Genomic DNA, 26,608 nt, shown 5'->3' on the forward strand with positions numbered 1-26,608 from the left:
CTTTGCATGCTTGTTCATGATGTTATGTCACATATGCTCACCAATTTTTGTGAAGATCTGAGTTTTTTTTAATGATTTATAGGCTTTTGAGTGTGTTTTGACAAGCCCCTTTTTATAAATGATCATGTCATAGCAAACCAAAGGGCAAATTTCAACTTTTTTTCAATAATTATTGATCTAAAGAGTCCAGAGAATTGACCTAGACTGGTCTGGTTCCGATCGGGCAAAAAACCAGGGACTAGTTCGCAAAAGTAGGTTTTTAACATATTCATGAATATTTAATGAACGGTTTGATTGACAGCAATGGTTCTAGAGGCAAAGTTGTTCAGCATGAGGAGATCTATCAAATGATATGCATGTTGTGGCGATATGTGCAACACCACGTGATTACAGAGCCGTAAAACTTGTTAGCGCCAACTAGTGGCCGATTTCTTTCAAAACTCGTACAGACCTCTTGGGCCATGAGATGAACATGCCCATTGAGTTTCGTTCCGATTGGCCTTCGTTAACCTTGTCTTATACTTCATTGGCCGATGGCGGCCATGTTTTTTGAGATACGCCAATGTCCTCATACACATACATGGGGCCTTGGACCAAGACACTGCATACCAATTTTCAAGTCAATCGGACTAACCACTAGGTGGCCATATGTTTTTTTCATGTTATAGCGCCACCTAGAGCTCAATCGACGCGATTTTTTTACTATGACCTCGGATTGAGCTCATACATATGTGTAGTGAGTTTGGTAAAAATATCTCATTTTGTTCACGGGTTATAGCCATTTTAGTAAAATAGGCTCCTCCCACAACGATTATTTTGCCCCCCCTAGCGACCGGAAATCAAAATTTCGACTTTTTTTCAATGATTATTGATATTCAGACTCCAGAGAACATTTCTGCACTGGTTTGGTTCCGATCAGGCGAAAAACCAGGGACTAGTTTGCAAAAGTAGATTTTGGACAAAACCGGAAATAGCGGAAAAATTTGCATACCGGAAATGAAATCGGAGATATACGTTTTTTAAGTCAAGAGTCCAGCTTTCCAAGGATATAAGACACTTGACTCTACGACATACGGTCTAGGAGTTATGACCAGTTTCGCGCTTTTGGTTGCTATAGCGCCACCTATGGGCCAATCGGGCTCATAATTTGATAAGCTCTCCTCGATTTTTGTACTACCATCTGAGAAAGTTTCAAGTCTCTAGCATTTACGGTTTGGGCTGCACGATGCGTTTTACGGCGGAAGAATAATAATAATAATAATAATTAAAGCTGCTAGCAGCATTTAGCGGTGTTCAAGCAGTTAAGGCCTTTAAGGCCGTTAAGCACAAAAGCATCAAAAGACATTAAGTTTTATGTAGCAAGCATGATTTACCATGATATACTACATTTCAGTGTGATTTTTCATGATTTACCATGTTCCAGTATGATTTACCATGAATCTAACATGATTTTCCATAGTTTACCTTGATATACCATGTTATATGATGATTTACCATGATATAGCACATTCTAGAATAATTTACCAGGATTCTAGCATGATTTACCTTTTTTACTATGATTTACCATGTTTCTGGCATTATTTACCATGATTTACCACGTTGATAGCAATTATATGAAGCATAAGAACAATTGAAGTGATAAACTCTGACAAAATATGAATGTGTTATAATAGTAATTGTTATATAAGTGATTTTATAGTGTCTATATACAAAAAAAGACTATTAATAAGAAGAGTGGCCAGCAGAGGGCAGTAGAAGACCACTTATTGGCTCACTTTCATTTTCAACTACTTTGTTTCTCCAGTATTCTCCACTGAAGCAAACCATTTTTTTCATGTTAACTCCATAATGCATGCTTACACACACACACACACACACACACACATTTTTGGGATATGTTATTGTGAAAATCAGTTTTAATGGTATATGAGCATTTCACATATTTCTTTGCAATGTAATAATATAAAACTAATTAAAGAAAATGCTTTAAGCATTTGTTTGTTAGCCAATGCTGAAAGCTGATAAAAAAAGATTAAAAATGTCTAATGCTGCTGCTCCATCTAGTGGACAACAGTGCTATTACAGCCTACTTATACAATAGGCCATGTTTTTCATATAATTTAATCTACACACGCTCATTCTGATGTAGATAGAGACATTTGGAACTTCAGGATCCAATGTGACTCAATTGTCACTTCAATAGATGATTTTTGACTAAATGTTATTGTAAATGTTAAAATAGTGAATTTATAAAGTCTAAATATTAATTATAGTTGAGTAGTGTGACAAAATGACTTTTTTTAAACAGCAGGGGGCAGTAAAATACCACTTATTGGCTGTTAGCCTTTTTCAAGCTGTTATAGCTGTTCTTGACCTTTTTTTAAGAAGCTATGAGCATTTATTGAAAAGATATTGGCTTTCGCTCAAGGCTACATATTGAAGTGACCCTATTATAGTCATCCAAATGAAGAAGTTATACATTTTCCTATAATTATTGTTCTAGAGAGTACAGAGCAATAGATGAATTTTGACAAAATGTGATTGTAAATGTTAAAATAATGATTTAATAAAGTCTAAATATCAATTATATATAAAAATATTAGAGAGTAGTATGATGAAATGACAGCAGGGGGCAGTAAAATACCACTTTTTGGCTGTTATAGCCATCCAAGCTGTTATAGCTGTTATAGCCATCCGATTTACACTCTATTATAGCCATCCAAATGAAGTAATTATACCTTTTCTGATAATTATTGATCTAGAGAGTCCAGATAATTGTACTGCACTGGTTTTAAACATTAAGATATGAAAATTATACGATCATAGATGGAAAAGACCATTTACAGCCAATACAGGCAATTTACCATAGGAAATGTATGGTTTTAAAGCTTTTCAACAGTTATAGCGCCACCTATTGTCCGATCTCCATGAAACTTTGCATGCTTCTTCACCATGGTATGACACATATGCTCATCAATTTTTGTGAAGTTCTGAGTTTTTATTTATGATTTATAGGCTTTTGGGTGTGTTTTGACACGCCCCTTTTTATAAATGATCCTGTTATAATGAACCAAATGGCAAATTTCAACTTTTTTTCAATAATTATTGATCTAGAGAGTCCAGAGAATTGTCCTAGACTGGTCTGGTTCCAATCGGGCGAAAAACCAGGGACTAGTTCGCAAAAGTAGGTTTTTAACATATTCGTGAATATTTAATGAACGGTTTGATTGACAGCAATGGTTCTAGAGGCAAAGTTGTTCATCATGAGGAGATCTATCAAATGATATGCATTTTGTGGGGATGTGTGCAACACCACGTGATTACAGAGCCGTAAAACTCGTTAGCGCCAACTAGTGGCCGATTTCTTTCAAAACTCTTACAGACCTCTTGGCCCATGAGTCGAACATGCCCATTGAGTTTCGTTCCGATTGGCCTCCGTTAACCTCGTCTCACAGGTGCTCAAACTTCATTGGCCGATGGCGGCCATGTTTTTTGAGATACGCCAATGTCCTCATAGACATTCATGGGGCCTTGGACCAAGACACTGCATACCAATTTTCAGGTAAATCGGACTAACGGTCAGGTGGCCACACCCCCTTTTATGTTTTTTTAATGTTATAGCGCCACCTAGTGTTAGATCGACGCGGTTTTTTTACTGTGACCCCACACTGTCCTTATACACATATGTGTCAAGTTTGGTGAAGATATCTCATTTCTTTCTCGAGTTATAGCCATTTTTGTAAAATAGGCTCCTCCCACAACGTTCATTTTGCGCCCCCTAGCAACCGGAAATCGAAATTTCAACTTTTTTTCAATAATTATTGATATTCAGACTCCAGAGAACATTTCTACACTGGTTTGGTTCCGATCGGGCAAAAAACCAGGGACTAGTTCGCAAAAGTAGTTTTTCAACAAAATTCAAAATGGCGGAAAATCTATCATGGCGGAAATGAAATCGGAGATATACGTTTTTTAAGTTAAGAGTCCAGCTTTCCAATGATATAAGACACTTGAGTCTACGCCTTACGGTTTAGGAGTTATGAGCCGTTACGCGCAATTGATTGCTGTAGCGCCACCTATAGGCCAATCGGGGTCATACTCTCTGAACCTCTCCTCGATTTTTGTACTACCATCTGACAAAGTTTCAGAGCTCCAGCACTTACGGTTTGGGCTGCACGATGCGTTTTAGGGGAAAATAATAATAATAATAATAATAAAAATCAGTACAAATACAATAGGTTTTCAGCACTTCGTGCTTGAACACCTAATTAAAGCTGCAAGCAGCATTTAGCGGTGTTCAAGCAGTTAAGGCCTTTAAGGCCGTTGAGCACAAAAGCATTAGAAGACATTAAGTTGTATGTAGCAAGCATTTAACCACTGAGATCATAGATAGAATAGACCATGTTTTAGCATGATTTACCATGATATACCCCATTTCAGTGTGATTTTTCATTATTTACAATGTTCCAGTATGATTTACCATGAATCTAGCATGATTTACCATAGTTTACCATGATATACCAAGTTCTAGTATGATTCACCATGATTTATCCTGTTCTAGCATGATTTACCACAATTGAACGTATTCTAGTATGATTTAATATGATTCTAGCATGATTTACCATGTTATAGGATGATTTACCATGATATACCACATTCTAGAATGATTTACCGCAGGATTGTAGCATGATTTGCCATGATACACCATGTAATAGTATTGTTTACAATGATTTACCATGTTTCTATCGTGATTTACCATGAGGCACCATATTGCTAGCATTAATGTGAAGTGTCAATAAAAATGAAGTGATAAACTTTGACAAAATATGATTGTGTTATAATAGTTAACATGGAAAAACTGGTTTGCTTTAGTGCAGAATACTGGTGAAAATCAAGTGTGTCAAAATGAAAGTGAGCCAATAAGTGGTCTTCTACTGCCCTCTGCTGGTCACTCTACTTATTAATAAAGTGTTTTCACAAGTGCTTTTGCATTCATATGCAGACATGTGCTTACACACACACACACACACACACACACATGGGATATGTTATTGTGAAAATCTCTTTTAATGGTGTATAAGCATGCATTTCACATATTTCTTTGTGATGTAATAATATAAAACTATATTAAAACTAATAAAAAAATAGCTTTAAGCGTTTGTTTGTTAGCCAATGCTGAAAGCTGATAAAAAAGATTAAAAATGTCAGTAACACTTTACAATAAGGTTCATTTATTAAACATTAGTTAATGTATTAATTAACATGAACTAACCATGAGCAATACATTTGTTACTGTTTTTGTTAATCTTTGTTAACACTAGAACGGCCACGACGGTCATTTTGACCGTTTTGAATTTTATATCTGCAATAACTTTGTTGAAAAAAAAAAAAAATCCTGCTGGTACCTGACTTTTCCTAAAAGTGTCTGTATTTTCATTTAAAATGATTTTAATATAAATTACACATAAGGCAAACAAACAAATGAACATATTTACCTATTTCGGCCATAGACGGTCATATTGACCGCACTGAATTTCGCGGTATTCTTTTCTTACATTTCTCGCGGTTGACCTTTGTCTATTAGGAAATAATCAGAAGATTCAATTGCAAAATGACAGATATGTTTATTGAGAGCTGGTCAGATGCTGGGAGAGTTAAGGTGTGCAAATGTCCGGTATGAAGCCCTTGGCAGCACAGGGACGCTGGAGTGAGTGTTGAACCAGGAGTGCTGAACACGGGATGACACACGGAAAACGGATACAGGCAGGGAACAAACACGCAGGAAAAATCCACAACGATCTGACAAAGGGCCTTTCTCAATCTGTGTTCTTGTCTGTACTTGTGTCCTTGTGTTCTTGTGAAACGTCATCTTTTGTGGCCCAAGTACTGTCCCAATACACAAGTTTGCATTTTGGCAAGAACAGTTAAAAATCCCGGATGTGTTCTTGACACGCCCATTTTACCGAGGATGCATCGGCTGGTAACTTGTGTGAACTTGACGGGAGAAATATCCCAGCATTCAATTCGGCATTCGAGGAAGGAGAGGCAGGTCAATACAGTATTTCGTTTTTCTACAATTACGTACACTATTTCATCACTAAATTCACTTCTGAGAACATTTGATGCGAGAAATCAACTGTGTAGATTTGAAATATTGGCATTTTACGAAAATGTATGGCTAATCGAAAATGTGCTCAAACGTTTTCGGAAGTGAGAATCTCCATAAGCGCCTGCGGGTGTAACGTTAGCTATCGAGCCAACCGGCCAGTTTGCTCACAGACTCGTTTTTCCCCACAGCCAAGAGACCATTGCAGCCTGGCTGTTATCGTCAACAATTCTCGTTATGTTTGGGCACTGCAGACGGCGTCTGTGCGGGGGTATTATTGCGCAATACCAGCAAGAACACATCGTCTCAAACTGTCAGCAGCGTTCTGTGTGCTCGTCACCTTGTGAGTTCATTCTTCCAAGAACAACTAGCAAGAGCGTTCTCCCCAAGAACACAAGTCCGTTCTTTGCATTCTTGGTTTTGAGAAACACCCTAGGCGAGAACAGTAACACTGAAAAGGGTCGAATCGCTGATCAGTTGCAGCTGGCGCGTTGATCAGAGCGCACGTGCTGATCAGCTGCATTGATCAGCGACCACGCACACACACACACACAACAAGACGAGAAAGGAGACAGCGAATTCATAAACCGTGACATTGTCTCTCTCACTGTCAAAAGAATATCTATATAAGATACTTTTAGTTGTTATTATCCTGTTCTGAGTTATGTTGAAGGGATATGGAAATATAGCTCTGTTGTGAATAGGCCCTATGCGATAATTACGGGCTACTGATATTATTATTTATAAATGTATAATTAAACTTTTTAAAATGTACAGTTTGGTGTTGTTTTGTTTTTAAAAGATATCCTAATACAACAAATGCATTAATCTCTCAATTGGGTATTTATCATTAAAGATATAGAGTTTGCAATCTAACGGTCAAAATGACCGCTTGTGGCAGTTCTAGTAGTTATGGAATTCTGGCACTTCTAGTGTTAACGTTAGTTAATACAAATCCAGCTGTTCATTGTTAGTTCAGGCAAAGAACGTATATTGACAAGAAGTGAAAGCCAATAGAACGTTCCATTGCAACACCAGCGCCCAGCAGCAGCCCTACGCGTCCGCCATTTTGGGGTGAAAGCGACTCGGCAGTCATATATTATACATATATTTAGTCCAGTGCAGAGGTCATTTTTAGGTTGAAATAATTAGGTGATTATTTTAATTCACAACAGTTAACGTTATATCCGTTAAAAAGAAGTTGCTAGTAGGCTTTTCCCCCACATAACTTGAGACAGGGAAGTTCAAGGATTTAATTAATTATATTAATCTCTACATTAAGTGTGACAGGTAAGAAGAATAAAGTGATGTAAGTTCATAAAGTTATAACGTTAGACCGTTTCCCAGGAGGTACACATAACCTTACATACAAAAATAAGTTCAATGAAATAAACGAATTCAGCAAATAAATGTAATTGTACTAAAATGTAAATGTTGGACAATAAATATATAACAGCAATAGAATAGCTTTACACTACAGTAAACTGTTTTTTTGCAGTACTATTTTATATTAATTTTCTTCTTCAGAACCGGTGCCCAGTTAACCAATTCCCTGGAACCGTTAGTATGCCTGCTTAACGATTCCGCTTATCGGTTCCGCTCGTTGCAAATGTGTCATGACGTCACACACGCGCTGCGTTATTTTGATTCAGAACGCATCAAACATAACATCGAGGCAGAAGCGCTCGTTTGGTTATATTTCACGCGAAAAGACGACAATATATGAGGTGCCGTCTAGGGCTTAAATCAAACTTCATTCACGCACACATATATGAAACACTTGCATATACACGTATACTAAGTAGTCAAACATACATGTATACTGCTGAATGCTCAAACAAATACATATGAAATGCACAGCGACACACCTAAAGTCGCTCACGCATACATGCAAACTCTACACACACGAGATGCGCGAAACTCTCCAGGCACATACTCATATGAGACGCGCGCGCGCACACACAAACTCATATGAGACGCGCGCGCACACACAAACTCTGCACGCACATACTCATATGAGACGCGAGCACACACACACTCAAACTCGCGCACATGCTCAATGAGAGTATGACGGCGCCTCATAACAATATGGTCACTTGCTGCAACACCTGTAAAATTTCCATTTCGTCAAAGGGGGGGGGGGACCTCCAATATGCAGAAACATTTGGCCACACATCATGAACAGACTTTAGTCCCATGAAACTTAAACTGGAATGTCACTGTTTCTGTCACTGCGACTTCACGAACGGGTGAACACGCGCACGCACACACACACACACACATCACTTTTGAAGTAAAATTGAGGCATCGAGATATCAAATTGAACTGAATCGATGACATGATAATCGGAATCGAACCGAACCGTGAGACCATTGTAGGTTCACACCCCTAATACTCTGTGCTGTGTCAGCGAGTTAATAATAATTAACAAACAAAATAAGTTATAAGTTCAATAAGTTAATACAAACAAACAAATTTGTACTTATTCCCTCACCCAATGAGAATCGATAAGAGAATCGATAAGGAATCGAATCGATAAGCAATATCGATAATGGAATCGGAATTGTTAAATTCTTATCAATTCCCATCCCTAATCAAGTGTGTCAAAATGAAAGTGAGCCAATAAGTGGTCTTCTACTGCCCTCTGCTGGTCACACAAGTGCTTTTCCATTCATATGTAGACATATGCTTACACACACACGGGATATGTTATTGTGAAAATCTCTTTTAATGGTGTATAAGCATGCATTTAACATATTTCTTTGTGATGTAATAATATAAAACTATATTTAAAATAATAAAAAAATAGCTTTAAGCGTTTGTTTGTTAGCCAATGCTGAAAGCTGATAACAAAGATTAAAAATGTCGGTAACACTTTACAATAAGGTTCATTTATTAAACAGTAGTTAATGTATTAATTAACTTGAACCATGAGCAATACATTTGTTACTGTTTTTGTTCATCTTTGTTAACATTAGTTAATACAAATCCAGCTGTTCATTGTTAGTTCAGGTTAGTTCACAGTGCATTAACTAATGTTAACAAGATTTTAATAAAGTATTTGTAAATGTTGAAATTAACATTAACAAAGATTAACAAATGCTGAAGGAGTATTGTTCATTCTTAGTTAATGTTAACTACATTAGTTAACATTAACTAAGAATTCGTCGCGGGGGGCGTTCCCGAGCCCCGCGACGATAGATTTGGATCAAGAACCCCGAGAGAACCTTACCTAGCGTGCAGAGACTTTCTGTTTTCGAGTTATGAGTGAATTTGTACTTGGGGGGCGTGGCCCAACGTTATACTTTCGTTTTCAGCCTTCCTGTGACACAATTGTAAATAGTAATAAATAAAATAAATAAATGCAGTCCATAATACTCCAATAGATGAATTTGGACAAAATGTGATTGTAAATGTTAAAATAATGATTTAATAAAGTCTACATTTCAATTATATATAACAATATTAGGGAGTAGTATGATGAAATGACAGCAGGGGGCAGTAAAATACCACTTATTGGCTGTTATAGCCATCCAAAATCTTATAGCCATCCAATTTACACTATTATAGCCATTCAAATGAAGAAATGATACCTTTTCTGATAATTATTGATCTAGAGAGTCCAGATAATTGTACTGCACTGGTTTTAAACATTAAGATATGACAATTTTACAATCATAGATGGAAAAGGCCATTTACAGCCAATACAGGCAATTGACCATAGGAAATGCATGGTTTTAAAGCTTTTCAACAGTTATAGCGCCACCTATTGTCCGATCTCCATGAAACTTTGCATGCTTCTTCACCATGGTATGACACATATGCTCATCAATTTTTGTCAAGTTCTGAGTTTTTATTTATGATTTATAGGCTTTTGAGTGTATTTTGACACGCCCCTTTTCTAAATGACCCTATTATAGCCATACGAAAAATGCAAAAGTTCAACTTTTTTCGATAATTATTGATCTAGAGAGTCCAGAGAATTGACCTAGACTGGTTTGGTTCCGATCGGGCGAAAAACCAGGGACTAGTTCGCAAAAGTAGGTTTTTAACATATTCGTGAATATTTAATGAACGATTTGATTGACAGCAATGGTTCTAGAGGCAAAGTTGTTTAGCATGAGGAGATCTATCAAATGATATGCATATTGTGGGGATGTGTGCAACACCACGTGATTACAGAGCCGTAAAACTCGTTAGCTCCAACTAGTGGCCGATTTCTTTCAAAACTCTTACAGACCTCTTGGGCCATGAGTCGAACATGCCCATCGAGTTTCGTTCCGATCGGCCTTCGTTAACCTCGTCTCATAGGTGCTCAAATTCATTGGCCAATGGTGGCCATGTTTTTTGAGTTACGCCAATTTCCTCATACACATACATGGGGCCTTGGACCAAGACACTGCATACCAATTTTCAAGTCAATCGGACTAACGGTCAGGTGGTCATAGCCCTTTTTATGTTTTTTTAATGTTATAGCGCCAACTAGTGTTCGATCGTCGCGATCTTTTTACTGTGACCTCAGACTGTCCTCATACACATGTCTCTTGAGTTTGATGAAGATATCTCATTTACTTTTCGAGTTATAGCCATTTTAGTAAAATAGGCTCCTCCCACAACGATCATTTTACTCCCCCTAGCGACCGTGAATCGAAAATTCAACTTTTTTTCAATAATTATTGATATTCAGACTCCAGAGAACATGTATGCATTTTTTTTATTTTGATCGGGCGAAAAACCAGGGACTAGTTCGCAAAATTAGGTTTTTGACAAAATTCAAAATGGCGGAAAAATTTGCATACCGGAAATGAAATCGGAGATATACGTTTTTTACTTCAGGCCTCCAGCTTTCCAATGATATAAGACACTTGAGTCTACGACTTACGGTTTAGGAGTTATGAGCAGTTTCGCGCAATTGATCGCTATAGCGCCACCTATGGGCCAATCGGGCTCATAATTTGATAACCTCTCCTCGATTTTTGTACTACCATCTGACAAAGTTTCAACTCTCCAGCACTTACGGTTTGGGCTGCACGATGCGTTTTACAGGAGAATAATAATAATTAAAGCTGCAAGCAGCATTTAGCGGTGTTCAAGCAGTTAAGGCCTTTAAGGCCGTTAAGCACAAAAGCATCAAAAGACATTAAGTTTTATGTAGCAAGCATTTAACCATTGACATCATAGATGGAATAGACCATGTTTTAGCATGATTTACCATGATATACCAAATTTAGTGTGATTTTTCATGATCTACCATGTTCCAGTATGATTTACCATGAATCTAGCATGATTTAACATAGTTTACCATGATTTACCATGTTATAGGATGATTTACCATGATATACCACATTCTAGAATGATTTACCAGGATTGTAGCATGATTTACCATGATTCATCACATTGCTAGCATGATTTGCCATGATACACCATGTAATAGTATTTTTTACTATGATTTACCATGTTTCTATCGTGATTTACCATGATTTACCACATTGCTGCATTGATGTGAAGTGCCAATAAAAATGAAGTGATAAACTCTGACAAAAAATTATTGTGTTATAATAGTTAACATGGAAAAACTGGTTTGCTTTAGTGCTTTGATTTACTGTTGAAAATCAAGTGTGTCAAAATGAGAGTGAGCCAATAAGTGGTCTTCTACTGCCCTCTGCTGGCCATTCTACTTATTAATAAAGTGTTTTCACAGGTGCTTTTGAACTCATATGTAGACATTTGCTCACACACACACACACACACACACACACACACACACACACACACACACACACACACACACACACACACACACACACACACACACACACACACACACACACACACAGTCATTATGAAAATATATTTTAATGGTCTATAAGCATTTAATGTCTTTGCAAGCTATTAATCAGATTATTCAGAATTTATTCAGAAACATGGGACTACACACACACACACATTCTATTGTAGATTAAACTGTCTCATTCAGGGTTCACATTTGTCAATGTGACAATGAATTTTGACTAAATGTGATTGTAAATGTTAAAATAGTGATTATGTTAATTCTAAAAATGAATTATAGAACAATGATAGTCAGCATTATGACAAAATTACTATTTTAAACAGCAGGGGGCAGTAAAACACCACTTATTGGCTTAATATGCCACTATATTCATATCATTTTCACCTTTTTAACTGTTATAGAGGCAAATTTTGTCCGATCTGTCTAAAATTTGTCAAGCTTGTTTAGAGTGATATGTCCTGACCTTTTTTTAAGAAGATCTGAGCATTCATTGAAGAGATATAGGTTTTTGGGGACATTTGGTCAAGGCTACATATTGAAGTGACCCTATTATAGCCATCCAAATTAAGAAGTTATACCTTTTCTGATCACTATTGATCTAGAGAGTCCAGAGAATTGTACTGCACTGGTTTTAAACATTATGATATGAAAAGTATACGATCATAGATGGAAAAGACAATTTACAGCCAATATAGGCAATTTACCATAGGAAATGTATGGTTTTAAAGCTTTTTAACAGTTATAGCGCCACCTATGGTCCGATCTCCATGAAACTTTGCATGCTTCCTCACCATGGTATGACACATATGCTCATCAATTTTTGTCAAGTTCTGAGTTTTCATTTATGATTTATAGGCTTTTGAGTGTATTTTGACACGCCCCTTTTCTAAATGACCCTGTTACAGTGAACCAAAGGGCAAAGTTCAACTTTTTTTTGATAATTATTGATCTAGAGAGTCCAGAGAATTGTCCTAGACTGGTCTGGTTTTGATCGGGCAAAAAACCAGGGACTAGTTCGCAAAAGTAGGTTTTTAACATATTCGTGAATATTTAATGAACGATTTGATTGACAGCAATGGTTCTAGAGGCAAAGTTGTTCACCATGAGGAGATCTATCAAATGATATGCATTTTGGGGGGATGTGTGCAACACCACGTGATTACAGAGCCGTAAAACTCGTTAGCGCCAACTAGTGGCCGATTTCTTTCAAAACTCTTACAGACCTCTTAGGCCATGAGTCGAACATGCCCATCGAGTTTCGTTCCGATTGGCCTCCGTTAACCTCGTCTCAAATTCATTGGTCAATGGCGGCCATGTTTTTTGAGATACGCCAATGTCCTCATAGACATACATGGGGCCTTGGACCAAGACACTGCATACCAATTTTCAAGTCAATCGGACTAACGGTGAGTCCTTTATATGTTTTATTCATGTTATAGCGCCACCTAGTGTTTAATCGTCGCGATTTTTTTACTGTGACCTCAAATTGAAGTTATGCACACGTGTACCAAGTTTGGTGAACCTACCTAATTTACTTCTGGAGTTATAGCCATTTTAGTAAAATAGGCTCCTCCCACAACGTTCTTTTTGCGCCCCCTAGCGACCGGAAATCGAAATTTCAACTTTTTTTCGATTATAATTTATATTCAGACTCCACAGAACATTTGTGCACTGGTTTGGTTCTGATCGGGCGAAAAATCAGGGACTAGTTTGCAAAAGTCGTTTTTTGACAAAATTCAAAATGGCGGAAAATCTATCATGACGGAAATGAAATCGGAGATATACGTTTTTTTCGTCCGGTGACCAGCTTTCCAGTGATATAAGACACTTGAGTCTACGACTTACGGTCTAGGAGTTATGACCAGTTACGCGCAATTGGTTGCTATAGCGCCACCTATGGGCCAATTGGGCTCATAATTTGATAACCTCTCCTCGATTTTTGTACTACCATCTGACAAAGTTTCAAGTCTCTAGCTCTTACGGTTTGGTCTGCACAATGCGTTTTACGGCAGAAGAATAATAATAATAATTAAAGCTGCTAGCAGCATTTAGCGGTGTTCAAGCAGTTAAGGCCTTTAAGGCCGTTAAGCACAAAAACATCAAAAGACATTAAGTTTTATGTAGCAAGCATTTAAACATTGACATCATAGATGGAATAGACCATGTTTTAGCATGATTTACCATGATATACCAAATTTAGTGTGATTTTTCATGATCTACCATGTTCCAGTATGATTTACCATGAATCTAGCATGATTTACCACAGTTTACCATGATTTCCCATGTTATAGGATGATTTACCATGATATACCACATTCTAGAATGATTTACCAGGATTGTAGCATGATTTACCATGATTCATCACATTGCTAGCATGATTTGCCATGATCCACCATGTAATAGTATTTTTTACTATGATTTACCATGTTTCTATCGTGATTTACCATGATTTACCACATTGCTGCATTGATGTGAAGGGCCAATAAAAATGAAGTGATAAACTCTGACAAAAAATGATTGTGTTATAATAGTTAACATGGAAAAACTGGTTTGCTTTAGTGCTTTGATTTACTGTTGAAAATCAAGTGTGTCAAAATGAGAGTGAGACAATAAGTGGTCTTCTACTGCCCTCTGCTGGCCATTCTACTTATTAATAAAGTGTTTTCACAGGTGCTTTTACACTCATATGTAGACATTTGATCACACACACACACACACATACACACAAAGTCATTATATAAATATATTTTAATGGTCTATAAGCATTTAATGTCTTTGCAAGCTATTAATCAGATTATTCAGCATTTATTCAGAAACCTAGGACTACACACACACATTCTGTTGTAGATACAGATATTTGAACTATGTGATGGAAAAAAGAAATGTTTACTGCAATTGTCCTTCAGGATTCATATTTCTCAATGTACTACAATAGTCAGTTTACCATGGTTTGTCTTAGTTTACCTTGATGTTACCTTGTTGTGACCGAATGTTACACAATAATTTATCATGATATACCACATTCTAGAATGATTCAGCAGGATTGTAGCATGATTTACTATGATTTACCACGTTGTTAGCAATTATGTGAAGCTTCAGAACAGTAAAGTGAATTGAAAGACAAAATATGATTGTGTTATTATAGTAATTGTCACATAAGGTTATTTTTTAGTGTCTGAATATATGAATGCAAAAGCACATGTGAAAAGACTATTAATAAGTATAATGTCCAGCAGAGGGTAGTAGAAGACCACTTATTGCTATAGTACCACTTTTATTTTGAACTACTTGGTTTAATCAGTATCAGGGTTTCCGCGGGGTCATAAAAAGTCATAAAACGTCTTAAATTTAATAATAAGAATTTTAGGCAATAAAAAGTCATAAAAACGTCCGGCTTTTCCATACAAGGTCATAAATTACATTTAGCCACATCTTAAATTGATATGCTCATTCATTCATTATCGCGATATAATGTTTTCTCTATAAAACGATATTAAGAGTTCGATAAATGTTAGATCATGTTTATGCGCCAAAAGCGGAACGAAACTCATTTGAACCGCGCGCGCCTCACGGAGCGTTTATCCGCTCGGCTCAAAGTCCAAACGGCAGCGTAGCGCGATCAAGCTCACTAGAGCAGACGCGTTCTTTTACTGTCTATGGTTAACTTTGAGATCCAGTGAGAAGCACTTGAATTCAGCGAAGAACACAAATGTCTCAGTGATTTAAACCAGTTTAAAGGCAGATGAAACAGCGCTGACGAACAGGAGAAACACTGTGCGCAACTATACAGTCAGAAAGCTTTTCCATCTACACATTTACATCCTTTACCATGGTTTTACTGTAACGTTAGCCTAGTAATATTAACTGCACCATGAAATGTGGGATACATATTGAATTGTATTATATTATTAATGTAGACAATGTATTAAAGGACTAATGGAATATAATTACAGTATTTATGTATTTAGGCTATAGCCTACTGTTTTTCATACATTTCATAAAGATACGTGCCATCAAAGTCAGGCAACACAAACCTGTTTCAAGACTTGAAACAATATCCCCCATTAGCACATGCAGAAACTAAGAAATTAATTTTGAAATAAAGATATTATTTTTGTTAAGGAAAAAATACAAATGTTTGAATGTTCTACCTCAGATTTGTGAAATGTTCACCTGTTTGGCAAGTGTTTGTCATGATATGTTTTGACAATAAAGAGTAGTTTAAAACCACAATTAACGCTCTGGTTTCTACAACTTTCAGTTAGGAACAAAAATCTGCCTTCAAAGTTCAAAGAAATAAAGAATTGACATTTATCGTCATAATTATCGATATTGACTGATATTATCGTGATAAGTGTTGTGTTGTTCCTGTGTTATTGATACTTAGGAAAAGGGAGACTTCAGTTTGTTACTCTTAAGAAAATGGAACCTTTAAATAATTAAACTTATTACTTTTAATGAAAGTCAATAAAAAAAGACTTTTGAAAGGAAGTTATTTTTCGTAATTCGAGTAGGTCATAAATTTAAATAATATTGGTCATAAAAAGGTCTTAAAAGGTCTTAAATTTGACTGACTAAACCCTGCAGAAACCCTGAGTATTGTGCACTAAAGCAAACCAGTCTTTCAATGTGAATACCATTATGCATGCTTACACACACACACAAACACACACACACACACACACACACACAATTGTGGGTTATGATATTGTGAAAATCTCTTTTTGTGGTCCTTAAGCATTTCAGATATTTATTTGTGATGTAAAAATATTAAACTTTCTAATAAATCATTATTTAATATTATATTATAAGCATTTGTTTGTTAGCCATTGCTGAAAACTGGTTAAAAAAGATTAAAAATATCTAATGCTGTTGCTCCCTCTAGTGGACAACAGCGGTTTTACAGCCTACATAAACGGTTGAAATGAATGACAGGAAATTCGTTTTTTTTTTTTACTTATATCTCGGGAACGAGAAAGTGAAAAAATCTGAAACTCAGAACTTAGATAGGGTTAGAGGAGCCCTCTTGAACAAGACCATCCCCGTGTTGCTGAGTGATTGCTGTCGGGAGTAATGTCCGTTTAAATGCATATCTTTGTGGGCTTATATCTCGGGAATGCCCAGGCCAAATCGCACCAAACTCGAATCGAAGCTAGATGAGGACGAGCCCTTTCCAACAAGCTCTTCCACAAGGATCTAGATGGTGTGGATCAAGAGTTACAGCCGTTTCAAGTTGGGGTTCTCACAGATTAGCGCCCCGCGACGAAAGATTTGGATCAAGATCCCCGAGAGGACCTTACCATCAAAATTTGAGCGGGCAGAGACTATCCGTTTTCGAGTTATGAGTGAATTCGTGCTTGGGGGGGCGTGGCCCAATGTTTTACTTTCGTTTTGAGGCTTCCTGTGACAATTAATTATAGAGGCAAATTTTGTCTGATTTGTCTGAAATTTTTCAATGCCGTACAGAGTGATATTACACATGTTCTTGACCTTTTTTAAAGAAGATCTGAGCATTCATTTAAGAGATCAGCATTTACAGCCAATACAGGCAATTTGCCATTGGAAATGTATGGTTTTAAAGCTTTTTGACAGTTATAGCGCCAACTATGGTCCGATCTCCATGAAACTTTGCATGCTTCTTCACCATGTTATGACACATATGCTCACCAATTTTTGTTTAGTTCTGAGTTTTTATTTATGATTTATAGGCTTTTGTGTGTATTTGACACGCCCCTTTTCTAAATGACCCTGTTATAGCCATACGAAAAATGCAAAAGTTCAACTTTTTTTCAATGATTATTGATCTAGAGAGTCCAGAGAATTGTCCTAGACTGGTCTGGTTCCGATCGGGCAAAAATCCAGGGACTAGTTTGCAAAAGTAGGTTTTTAACATATTCGTGAATATTTAATGAACGATTTGATTGACAGCAATGGTTCTAGAGGCAAAGTTGTTCATCCTGAGGAGATCTATCAAATGATATGCATATTTTCGGGATGTGTGCAACACCACGTGATTACAGAGCCGTAAAACTCGTTAGCGCCAACTAGTGGCCAATTTCTTTCAAAACTCTTACAGACCTCTTGGGCCATGAGTCAAACATGTCCGTCAAGTTTCGTTCCGATTGGCCTCCGTTAACCTCGTGTAATAGGTGCTCAAATTCATTGGCCGATGGCGGCCATGTTTTTTGAGTTACACCAATTTCCTCATACACATACATGGCACCTTGGACCAAGACACTGCATACCAATTTTTAAGTCAATCGGACTAACGGTCAGGTGGTCATAGCCCGATTTAGGTTTTTTGTGTGTTATAGCGCCACCTAGTGTTAGGTCGACGCGATTTTTTTACTGTGACCTCAGATTGAACTCATACACATGTGTTCCAAGATTGGTGAAGATATCTCATTTACTTCTCGAGTTATAGCCATATTAGTAAAATAGGCTCCTCCCACAACGATCATTTTACTCCCCCTAGCGACCGTGAATCGAAAATTCAACTTTTTTTCAATGATTATTGATATTCAGACTCCAGAGAACATGTATGCATTTGTCTGGTTTTGATCGGGCGAAAAACCAGGGACTAGTTCGCAAAAGTAGGTTTTTGACAAAATTCAAAATGGCGGAAAAATTTGCATACCGGAAATGAAATCGGAGATATAGGTTTTGTTCTTCAGGCCTCCAGCTTTCCAATGATATAAGACACTTGAGTCTACGACATACGGTTTAGGAGTTATGAGCAGTTTCGCGCAATTGATTGCTGTAGCGCCACCTATAGGCCAATCGGGGTCATACTTTCTGAGGCTCTCCTCGATTTTTGTACTACCATCTGACAAAGTTTCAGAGCTCCAGCACTTACGGTTTGTTCTGCACGATGCGTTTTACGGCAGAAGAATAATAATAATAATAATAATAATAATAATAAAAATCAGTACAAATACAATAGGTTTTCAGCACTTCGTGCTTGAACACCTAATAATAATAATAAAAATCCTTACAATTACAATAGGTTTTCAGCACTTCGTGCTTGAACACCTAATAATAATAATAATAATAATAAAAATCAGTACAAATACAATAGGTTTTCAGCACTTCGTGCTTGAACACCTAAAAATCCTTACAATTACAATAGGTTTTCAGCACTTCGTGCTTGAACACCTAAAAATCAGCACAATTACAATAGGTTTTCAGCACTTCGTGCTTGAACACCTAAAAAACATCAATTACACAGGTAATTTACATGATTTGTGCTTTAATTTTCTGTACTTGTGCTAACAAAACTTCCTGTTTTCATCAGGAAGCGAAAAGGGTGAAAAATATACGAAATTGCCCAACTTGTCCATTTTATTCAGACTAAAATCCCTTATTCAGGCCTCATGCAGCATTTTGTGTGTGTAAAAATACCTGACACGCTTGTAGAACATGACAAACTGGTGTAAAGTGCACAAGCTGCTTGATCTAAGCAATACAAATGAAGTGCAAGTTATTCCCTAGGTAATACTGTTTGATGGTTGACCAAAATGGAAAAGCCATTGGAAAAGTGATGCATGGATGGATGGATGGATGGATGAATGGATAGATAGATAGATAGATAGATAGATGGATAGATAGATAGATAGATAGATAGATAGATAGATAGATAGATAGATAGATAGATAGATAGATAGATAGATAGATGGATGGATGGATGAATGAATGAATGGATAGATAGATAGATAGATGGATGGATGGATGGATGGATGGATGGATGGATGGATGGATGGATGGATGGATGGATGGATGGATGGATGGATGATGGATGGATGGATGGATGGATGGATGGATGGATGGATGGATGGATGATGGATGGATGGATGGATGGATGCATGGATGGATGGATGCATGGATGGATGGATGCATGGATGGATGGATGCATGGATGGATGGATGGATGCATGGATGGATGGATGCATGGATGCATGGATGGATGCATGGATGGATGCATGGATGGATGGATGGATGCATGGATGGATGGATGCATGGATGGATGGATGGATGCATGGATGGATGGATGCATGGATGCATGGATGGATGCATGGATGGATGCATGGATGGATGGATGGATGGATGCATGGATGGATGGATGCATGGATGGATGGATGGATGGATGCATGGATGGATGGATGGATGGATGGATGGATGGATGGATGGATGGATGGATGGATGGATGGATGGATGGATGGATGGATGGATGGATGCATGGATGGATGGATGCATGGATGGATGCATGGATGGATGCATGGATGGATGCATGGATGGATGGATGGATGCATGGATGGATGGATGCATGGATGGATGGATGGATGCATGGATGGATGGATGGATGCATGGATGGATGGATGGATGGATGGATGGATGGATGGATGGATAGATAGATAGATAGATAGATAGATAGATAGATAGATAGATAGATAGATAGATAGATAGATAGATAGATAGATAGATAGATAGATAGAAAGATATGGGTCAATGCACCTAGTCTCAAAATTAACTGTGCATTAACAAGATCAATACAAAAATGTGTTGTCTCATATTCTTGTTCTGTATCTCATCGAATTCGATCATTTCTAACATTATATGGTGTGTTTGTGTGTTAAATAACAATCTTGTTACTTTGTATTTTGTTGAGAAGGAGATTCATTGTACTGTAAAAAAGCAGTGTTTCCCATGAAGAGATGCCCATTGAGTCATTTTAAAAGAAAAGACATGACATTTCAGTATGACATGATTTTTCATGGAACTCAAGAAACAATTTAGAGGGTTGAGGGCCACACTTTGGGAAACGCTGCTCTAGAAAACGCACAGGAAATATCCATTCCTAAGATTTAGAAAAAGAATATTCTACTAGAACGAGTCCTGAGCATTAGAGCTCATCATTAATTCCTCCATCTCTGAGGAAGAGATTGCAGTTAATTGCATTATAGTGAAAATAGTCAAAGAAATCAAAATGTTCCAATGCCGTGTGTTAAAATGTTTGGGTTGAATCTCCTGCTCTGCTCTCTTAGTGTTGCATTAACAACTGGTATTGTCATTTCAGGTTTTAGTTTTATTGCATTTCTCTTTATTGTTTTTCATTCACTTTACTTACCCAGAGCCAAAGCCTTAGTAGAAGAATTGAGCCTTTTAGCCCTAAAGTTCAGGTAATCGTTGCTGTTTACTAAATACACTTTTGCTTTAATTCATTGGATAATGCACAGCAGAAAAACAGCTGCATTTCCAGCTTTGTTTAATATCTTAGATTGCACATTTGAAGAGCCCCTTACCTATCATGCCTTCATTGCTGTTGCTGTTTTATGCATATTTTAGGCATAAATCATCTGCATGCAAATAAAATTAGCACAAAAAATATTTTAAGAGACACCTGACTGTTGGCAGACATGGAGCAATGATGTAATGCCTCTAACCCCGTGAGACGTTCACCTGCGCCATTTACCCGGGCAGAGGAGTACTGTGTCTCTTTAAATGTTTTAGTGATGCCGAGTTTGTCGGGACATAAAATTGGATTCTTTTTCCATGTAACATGAAACTGCATTGAATCCTGATACTCATCCATGTACCGTTTTAGAAAGGATCTGATTCAGTGTACTCAATTGTTTTGGAGATTTATTCATATGCTGACTGATTCAAAAAGTGCATTTCACATTTGTAATTATACTAATCATGCTAAACACATTTTTGTTCGGTACTAACACTACTGAAAGTTTCATGTTGCAGCTAAAAGGACATGTTAAAGGTGCTGTAAGCTTTTATACACTGAAAATATCACTGTTACCTGAGAAATATTACTGAAATAGGTGTCCTGAGAAATCATGTCTCTGTGACAGCAGAATTTTTTATTTTATTTTTTGCCTGTCAGAAAACTAGCCAATCAGAAAGTCTCTCTGCCTGTCAATCATTTTGACATCGGGCTGGCTGGCATGTTTTTGGACAAAGGGCTATTTCTGTTTCTAAGTCTGCAAGTTTGCAAAATGGATCAAATCTTTTACAGCACCTTTAACAGTCCCTGTTTTACCTGTTTGTTTTCTTTTCCCAAGAACAAATATGTGTGAAATAAGCAAATTGTGACCATTTGTACCTGAAGAAACATGATGTGAATCATTTTAAAGGGCTCATGACATGGATTATATAATAAATATAAATGCGGAAAAATGATTTTCAACCCCCATTGAACTCTGTCTGAAATGACCTGTTTTTAAGGGGTGGCACCTTATCAGTAAATGGTCACTGTTATGATTGGCTAACAGCATCCGTAGCAATGCATGTGAGTAAGTGTTTTGCAAACATTATCCATATAAAACCGTCATGACAAAGCGTTATGAAACGCTCCGGGACGCCATTAAAAATAAACCATCCACTTGTTTCAGACTCTGAAGTCCTTCTGAAGTCTGTACAGAGATGCAAATTTGCATCAAAGCAAATGTTCTTTCACTCTTCCATTTATACTGTTGTCGACAGACACAAGTGCGTGGAGGACGTCAGAAACTGAACACACATCTGTATACTGTATCCAGTGTAGAGGGCCAGTGATTAATGGGTTCTATAAGCTTTTGATGCGACTCTTACATCCAGTGTAGGCAAATATCAGCCGATAAGCGACTGAACGCCAGTGGGCGGGGCCTATAGTGCGATGATGTATATCTATTCGTCGATGTCTTGCTCTGGAGGCAGTCATATGCAAATATATTTGCCTGTGTGACGTCATATATCCCACCGTATCAAAACGAGCCGTTTTTAGAGCTTGATTAAAGAAATACTTTGTTTATAATGAGGAGGATGTTTAAGCTCTGAAACTTGCAGGATGATTTAATGAAACAAAGACCTCTTATATGACAAAAGATCAAGGAAATTTTAATTTCTCATGTCATGATCCCTTTAATGTTTGTAGCAAAAATCAGGGCATAAAAAAATAATGCATTGCTGTTAATGTTAACATTATGCTTATAGCTTTAAACATTTCCAACGTTAGGACATTTTGGACAACATTAGCGTCCTTAATGTACAGCAACAGCTGGTTCTGTTGGGGATTGTGTAATGGTACAATTTGTTTGACCCAGCTCTCCTTGTAACACATTGGCTTGTTCTTTTACATACAATGCACAACGCCCTTCATTGCATGTTTTACACTGTGGCCTGAGATATTTATAGCTACAGAATATACTTTACAGGCAGTGTTTGTATTGGAGTTTTTTTTTTCCTTTTACTATAAGCAAGTATGGGCTCTGGCTTAAAAGATCTAGTGTTGTATTTGTTATGTTGGTGTTGTTTCTGTGTATGTCTGACTTCTAAGTATTTTTCTGTCACATCCATACTTGTCTGAGTACTGAGCTTGGTCTGTCATGCATCTCAGCATGTGTAGTACAATAACAGGATGCATATACAAACGATCAATCATCTTGTTTAAACGAAGCATGTGATGATGTGAAGCCTGAGAACACAAGTCCCTCTTCATCTCAAGCAGGCTCTGGTGTTTGTCCCCCTACAGGTCAAACTTTGGTATGACAAAGTCGGCCATCAGCTTATCGTCACCATACTGGGCGCTAAGGACCTGCCTTCAAGGGAGGACGGCCGACCACTCAATCCTTATGTGAAGATCTACTTCCTCCCTGACAGAAGGTGAGATTGGGGCAGTTACTTTTATGCCAATTACACTCACTGTGCAAAATTTTTTATTTTCATCACATATTTCATTATGGCTATGTTCAGAATGGCATACTACCATACTAATCACACTATTTATACCTAATGCAATATGTATATTGTGCACGCGGTATGCAAAGTTTCTGTATGCGTATGGCAAAAATATGCAGTATGCAAAGCACTGACGTACGGAGATATTTCTTTTTATTGTAGTTTTAGCGTTAGTTTTTTATTTATTTACAGTTAGTAATTTAGTGCTTTCAACTTACAGTATTTCAGTTAGTTGTCAAAGCAACATTGTTTTTCTAAGTTTTTCATGTATTTTATTTCATTTCAGCTTTTTCTTAATTAATAAAAATTAGGGCTGTCAAACGATTAATCGCGATTAATCGCATCCAAAATAAAAGTTTGTGTTTACATACTATATGTGTGTGTACTGTGTATAATTATTTTTAATACATAAATACCCACACATGCATGTGTATTTAAGAAATATTTGCATGTATATACTGTATATAGACTGAATATAGCCTATGTATATTTTATATAAATACAAACATTTTATATATAAATAACATATTTTTCTTAAATATATACATGTGTGCATTTATATACAAAATAATTATACACAGTACACACACATATTTTATGTAAACACAAACTTTTATTTTGGATGCGATTAATCGTTTGACAGCCCTAATAAAAATGTATTTTTTTTATAGTCAACAATAATAACCCTGTGCAATACTATATCCCACAATGCAATGCGATTGACTTGAAGAAGTAACAACATTACTTTTTTACTCATCATATTATTGTAATGCCAGAATTTTATAAGAAATTGGATCAAAAATGCTGTCAAAAATAACCATATTGAATTCTTAGATAAAGACTGAATGCGACTTAATGAATTAAGCATTCAACATGGTGTGGTGATGCGAGAACAATGTTGCATACTGCTGTTTGTATGTTTATTTTTGCATGACGTGTCTTATTTCAGAGATTTTGTGTATACTATCCAGTAATCACAGTATTCCATTCTGAACACAGCCTGTGAGCAGATCTGCCGTGTTCTGCTTGACATTCCCACTATACCCTGTTCTTCATAGTTGATTTCAGTGATTGTTCCTGGGTTCTTTTACCATGATGGTAAATAAAAACAGTTTGAATAATTGTTTCTCCAGTGACAAAAGCAAAAGAAGAACAAAAACGGTAAAGAAATCACTAGAGCCCAAATGGAACCAGACCTTTATGTACTCTCCCGTCCACCGGCGGGAGTTCAGGGAACGCATGCTGGAGATCACGCTGTGGGACCAGGCCCGGGTGAGAGAGGAGGAGAGTGAGTTCTTGGGAGAGGTAAGGACAAGATGGTCTCAAATATTTAGAAGTTGAGGGTTCCTCTACCAATTTATTTTCTTTTTTCTGTGCCATTTAGTGGCTGTAAAGCTGAAATTGGTCTTACAATAGTAGAACTGACTAGTGACCATTTAGATCACAAAATAGTTTGTATAAAGAACAACAATAGTAATCATCATAATAAAAATGTTTATCAAAATTTTAATTTTTAATGCATATTATGTGTTATTGATGTAGTCTAAGGATCATTTAATAATTAATCTAAAATAATTAATAATAGCAATTAAAAACAATTCTGCATAATGGCAATCAGCAATGCTGGGGTAACACATTACATTATGTAATCAGATTACTTTTGATGTTACTTTTTGTAAAGTAACTCATTACTTTTCAGTTTAATTAATTTACTTATACACTGCATTACTGCATTAAAATTCACACTCTTCTCCATAACAGTCACTTAGACTTGCCGGAATAGGCCAAAAGTGACAAAACACATTACTTGTACAGTACAGTAGGTAATATAAGCCATAATGTTGAGAGACCTTTTGCAAAGTTGTTGTTAGTTGTTAAACAAACCATCTCAAATTTAGAGATTCATTGACATGCATTGGAATGAACTCGGATATGTATGTTGTATGTATGCATGTGAATGTGACACATATGTTTGTGTAGATCCTCATAGAGCTGGAAACAGCATTGCTGGACGATGAGCCGCACTGGTATAAGCTGCAAACGCATGACGTCTCATCGGTACCCCTGCCCAAGAGCTCCCCCTGCCTTCAGAGACGAGCACTGCACGGAGACAGTCCCACACGCAGACTGCAGAGTACGTCTCTTTCTCTCATCTTATATGCACACAGAAAAACTTTCTGCTCTTATATATTACATATGCTGCATAGTAGATGATTTTCATTACAGATTATATAGCTTTTTAGCATTTTTTATGTATGTATCATATGTGGATTTCCTCTCTCAGAGCAGTTTCTAAACGTCTTTTCTAAAGTCCTTGGCTGTAAATGTACTCTACACAAGGATGCAAGCACACATTCTTGATAGAATTGCCTTTAAATGTCTGTCATTAAACTGGAGATGTTATTTGGCCAATATATGGAACATTCACAATATGTATTTCTGCTAAGAAATATCGGTTACGCTTCCTTTTACAGTCCTTTTACCCATGTACATACTATGTACTTATTATAGTAATTACAATTACTGGGTAATAACTAGGTACTAACCCTGAACCTACCCCTAACCCATGTACTTACCTTATATTAGCCAGTACTTTCTAGATAAGTACACTGTAAGTACACGCAAGTACTGAACTGTAAAAGGAAGCGTTACCGAAATATCAAACTAAGCCACAATGCAAGTATCGTATTCTTATTGGTTTTTTTTTTTTGGTTTTTTTTGGCCATAAGTTTTCCTAAAGACCATGTTATTCGTTTATTAGTTTTTCTGAACTAGTATGACAGAAAGGTTTTGAGGAGTATATATGATTTAAGAACTTCAAACTCCAAAAACATTGAAAAGCCTTTTTCACAATGAAAAAATGTTAAAGGGATAGTTCACCCAAAAATACAAATTCTATCATTTTATTCACCCTCAAGTTGTTCTTAACCTGTTTGAGTTTCTTTCTTTTGTTGAACACACCAGAAACTGTTTGGTTACTGCCATTTT

The 26,608-nt window shown here is 36.8% G+C and overlaps 1 protein-coding gene across 30 annotated transcripts in view; it reads left to right on the forward strand.

Moving 5' to 3' along the window:
* Positions 1-26,608, forward strand: part of rims2a (regulating synaptic membrane exocytosis 2a) — a 201,007-nt gene that overhangs the window by 83,841 nt on the left and 90,558 nt on the right. For 18 of the 30 annotated variants that reach the window (XM_056238766.1, XM_056238758.1, XM_056238769.1 and 15 more), the window contains 4 exons: positions 21,025-21,072; positions 23,415-23,545; positions 24,733-24,925; positions 25,601-25,754. In XM_056238766.1, coding sequence (XP_056094741.1) covers positions 21,025-21,072; positions 23,415-23,545; positions 24,733-24,925; positions 25,601-25,754 — 526 coding nt within the window. The remainder of the gene's footprint in view (positions 1-21,024; positions 21,073-23,414; positions 23,546-24,732; positions 24,926-25,600; positions 25,755-26,608) is intronic. The other 12 variants (XM_056238770.1, XM_056238787.1, XM_056238765.1 and 9 more) reach the window with 3 other exon arrangements.

The sequence above is a fragment of the Rhinichthys klamathensis genome, unplaced genomic scaffold (genome assembly GCF_029890125.1).
Source record: "Rhinichthys klamathensis goyatoka isolate OS25496 unplaced genomic scaffold, OSU_Roscu_1.1 h1tg000539l_1, whole genome shotgun sequence".
Lineage (NCBI taxonomy): Eukaryota > Metazoa > Chordata > Actinopteri > Cypriniformes > Leuciscidae > Rhinichthys > Rhinichthys klamathensis.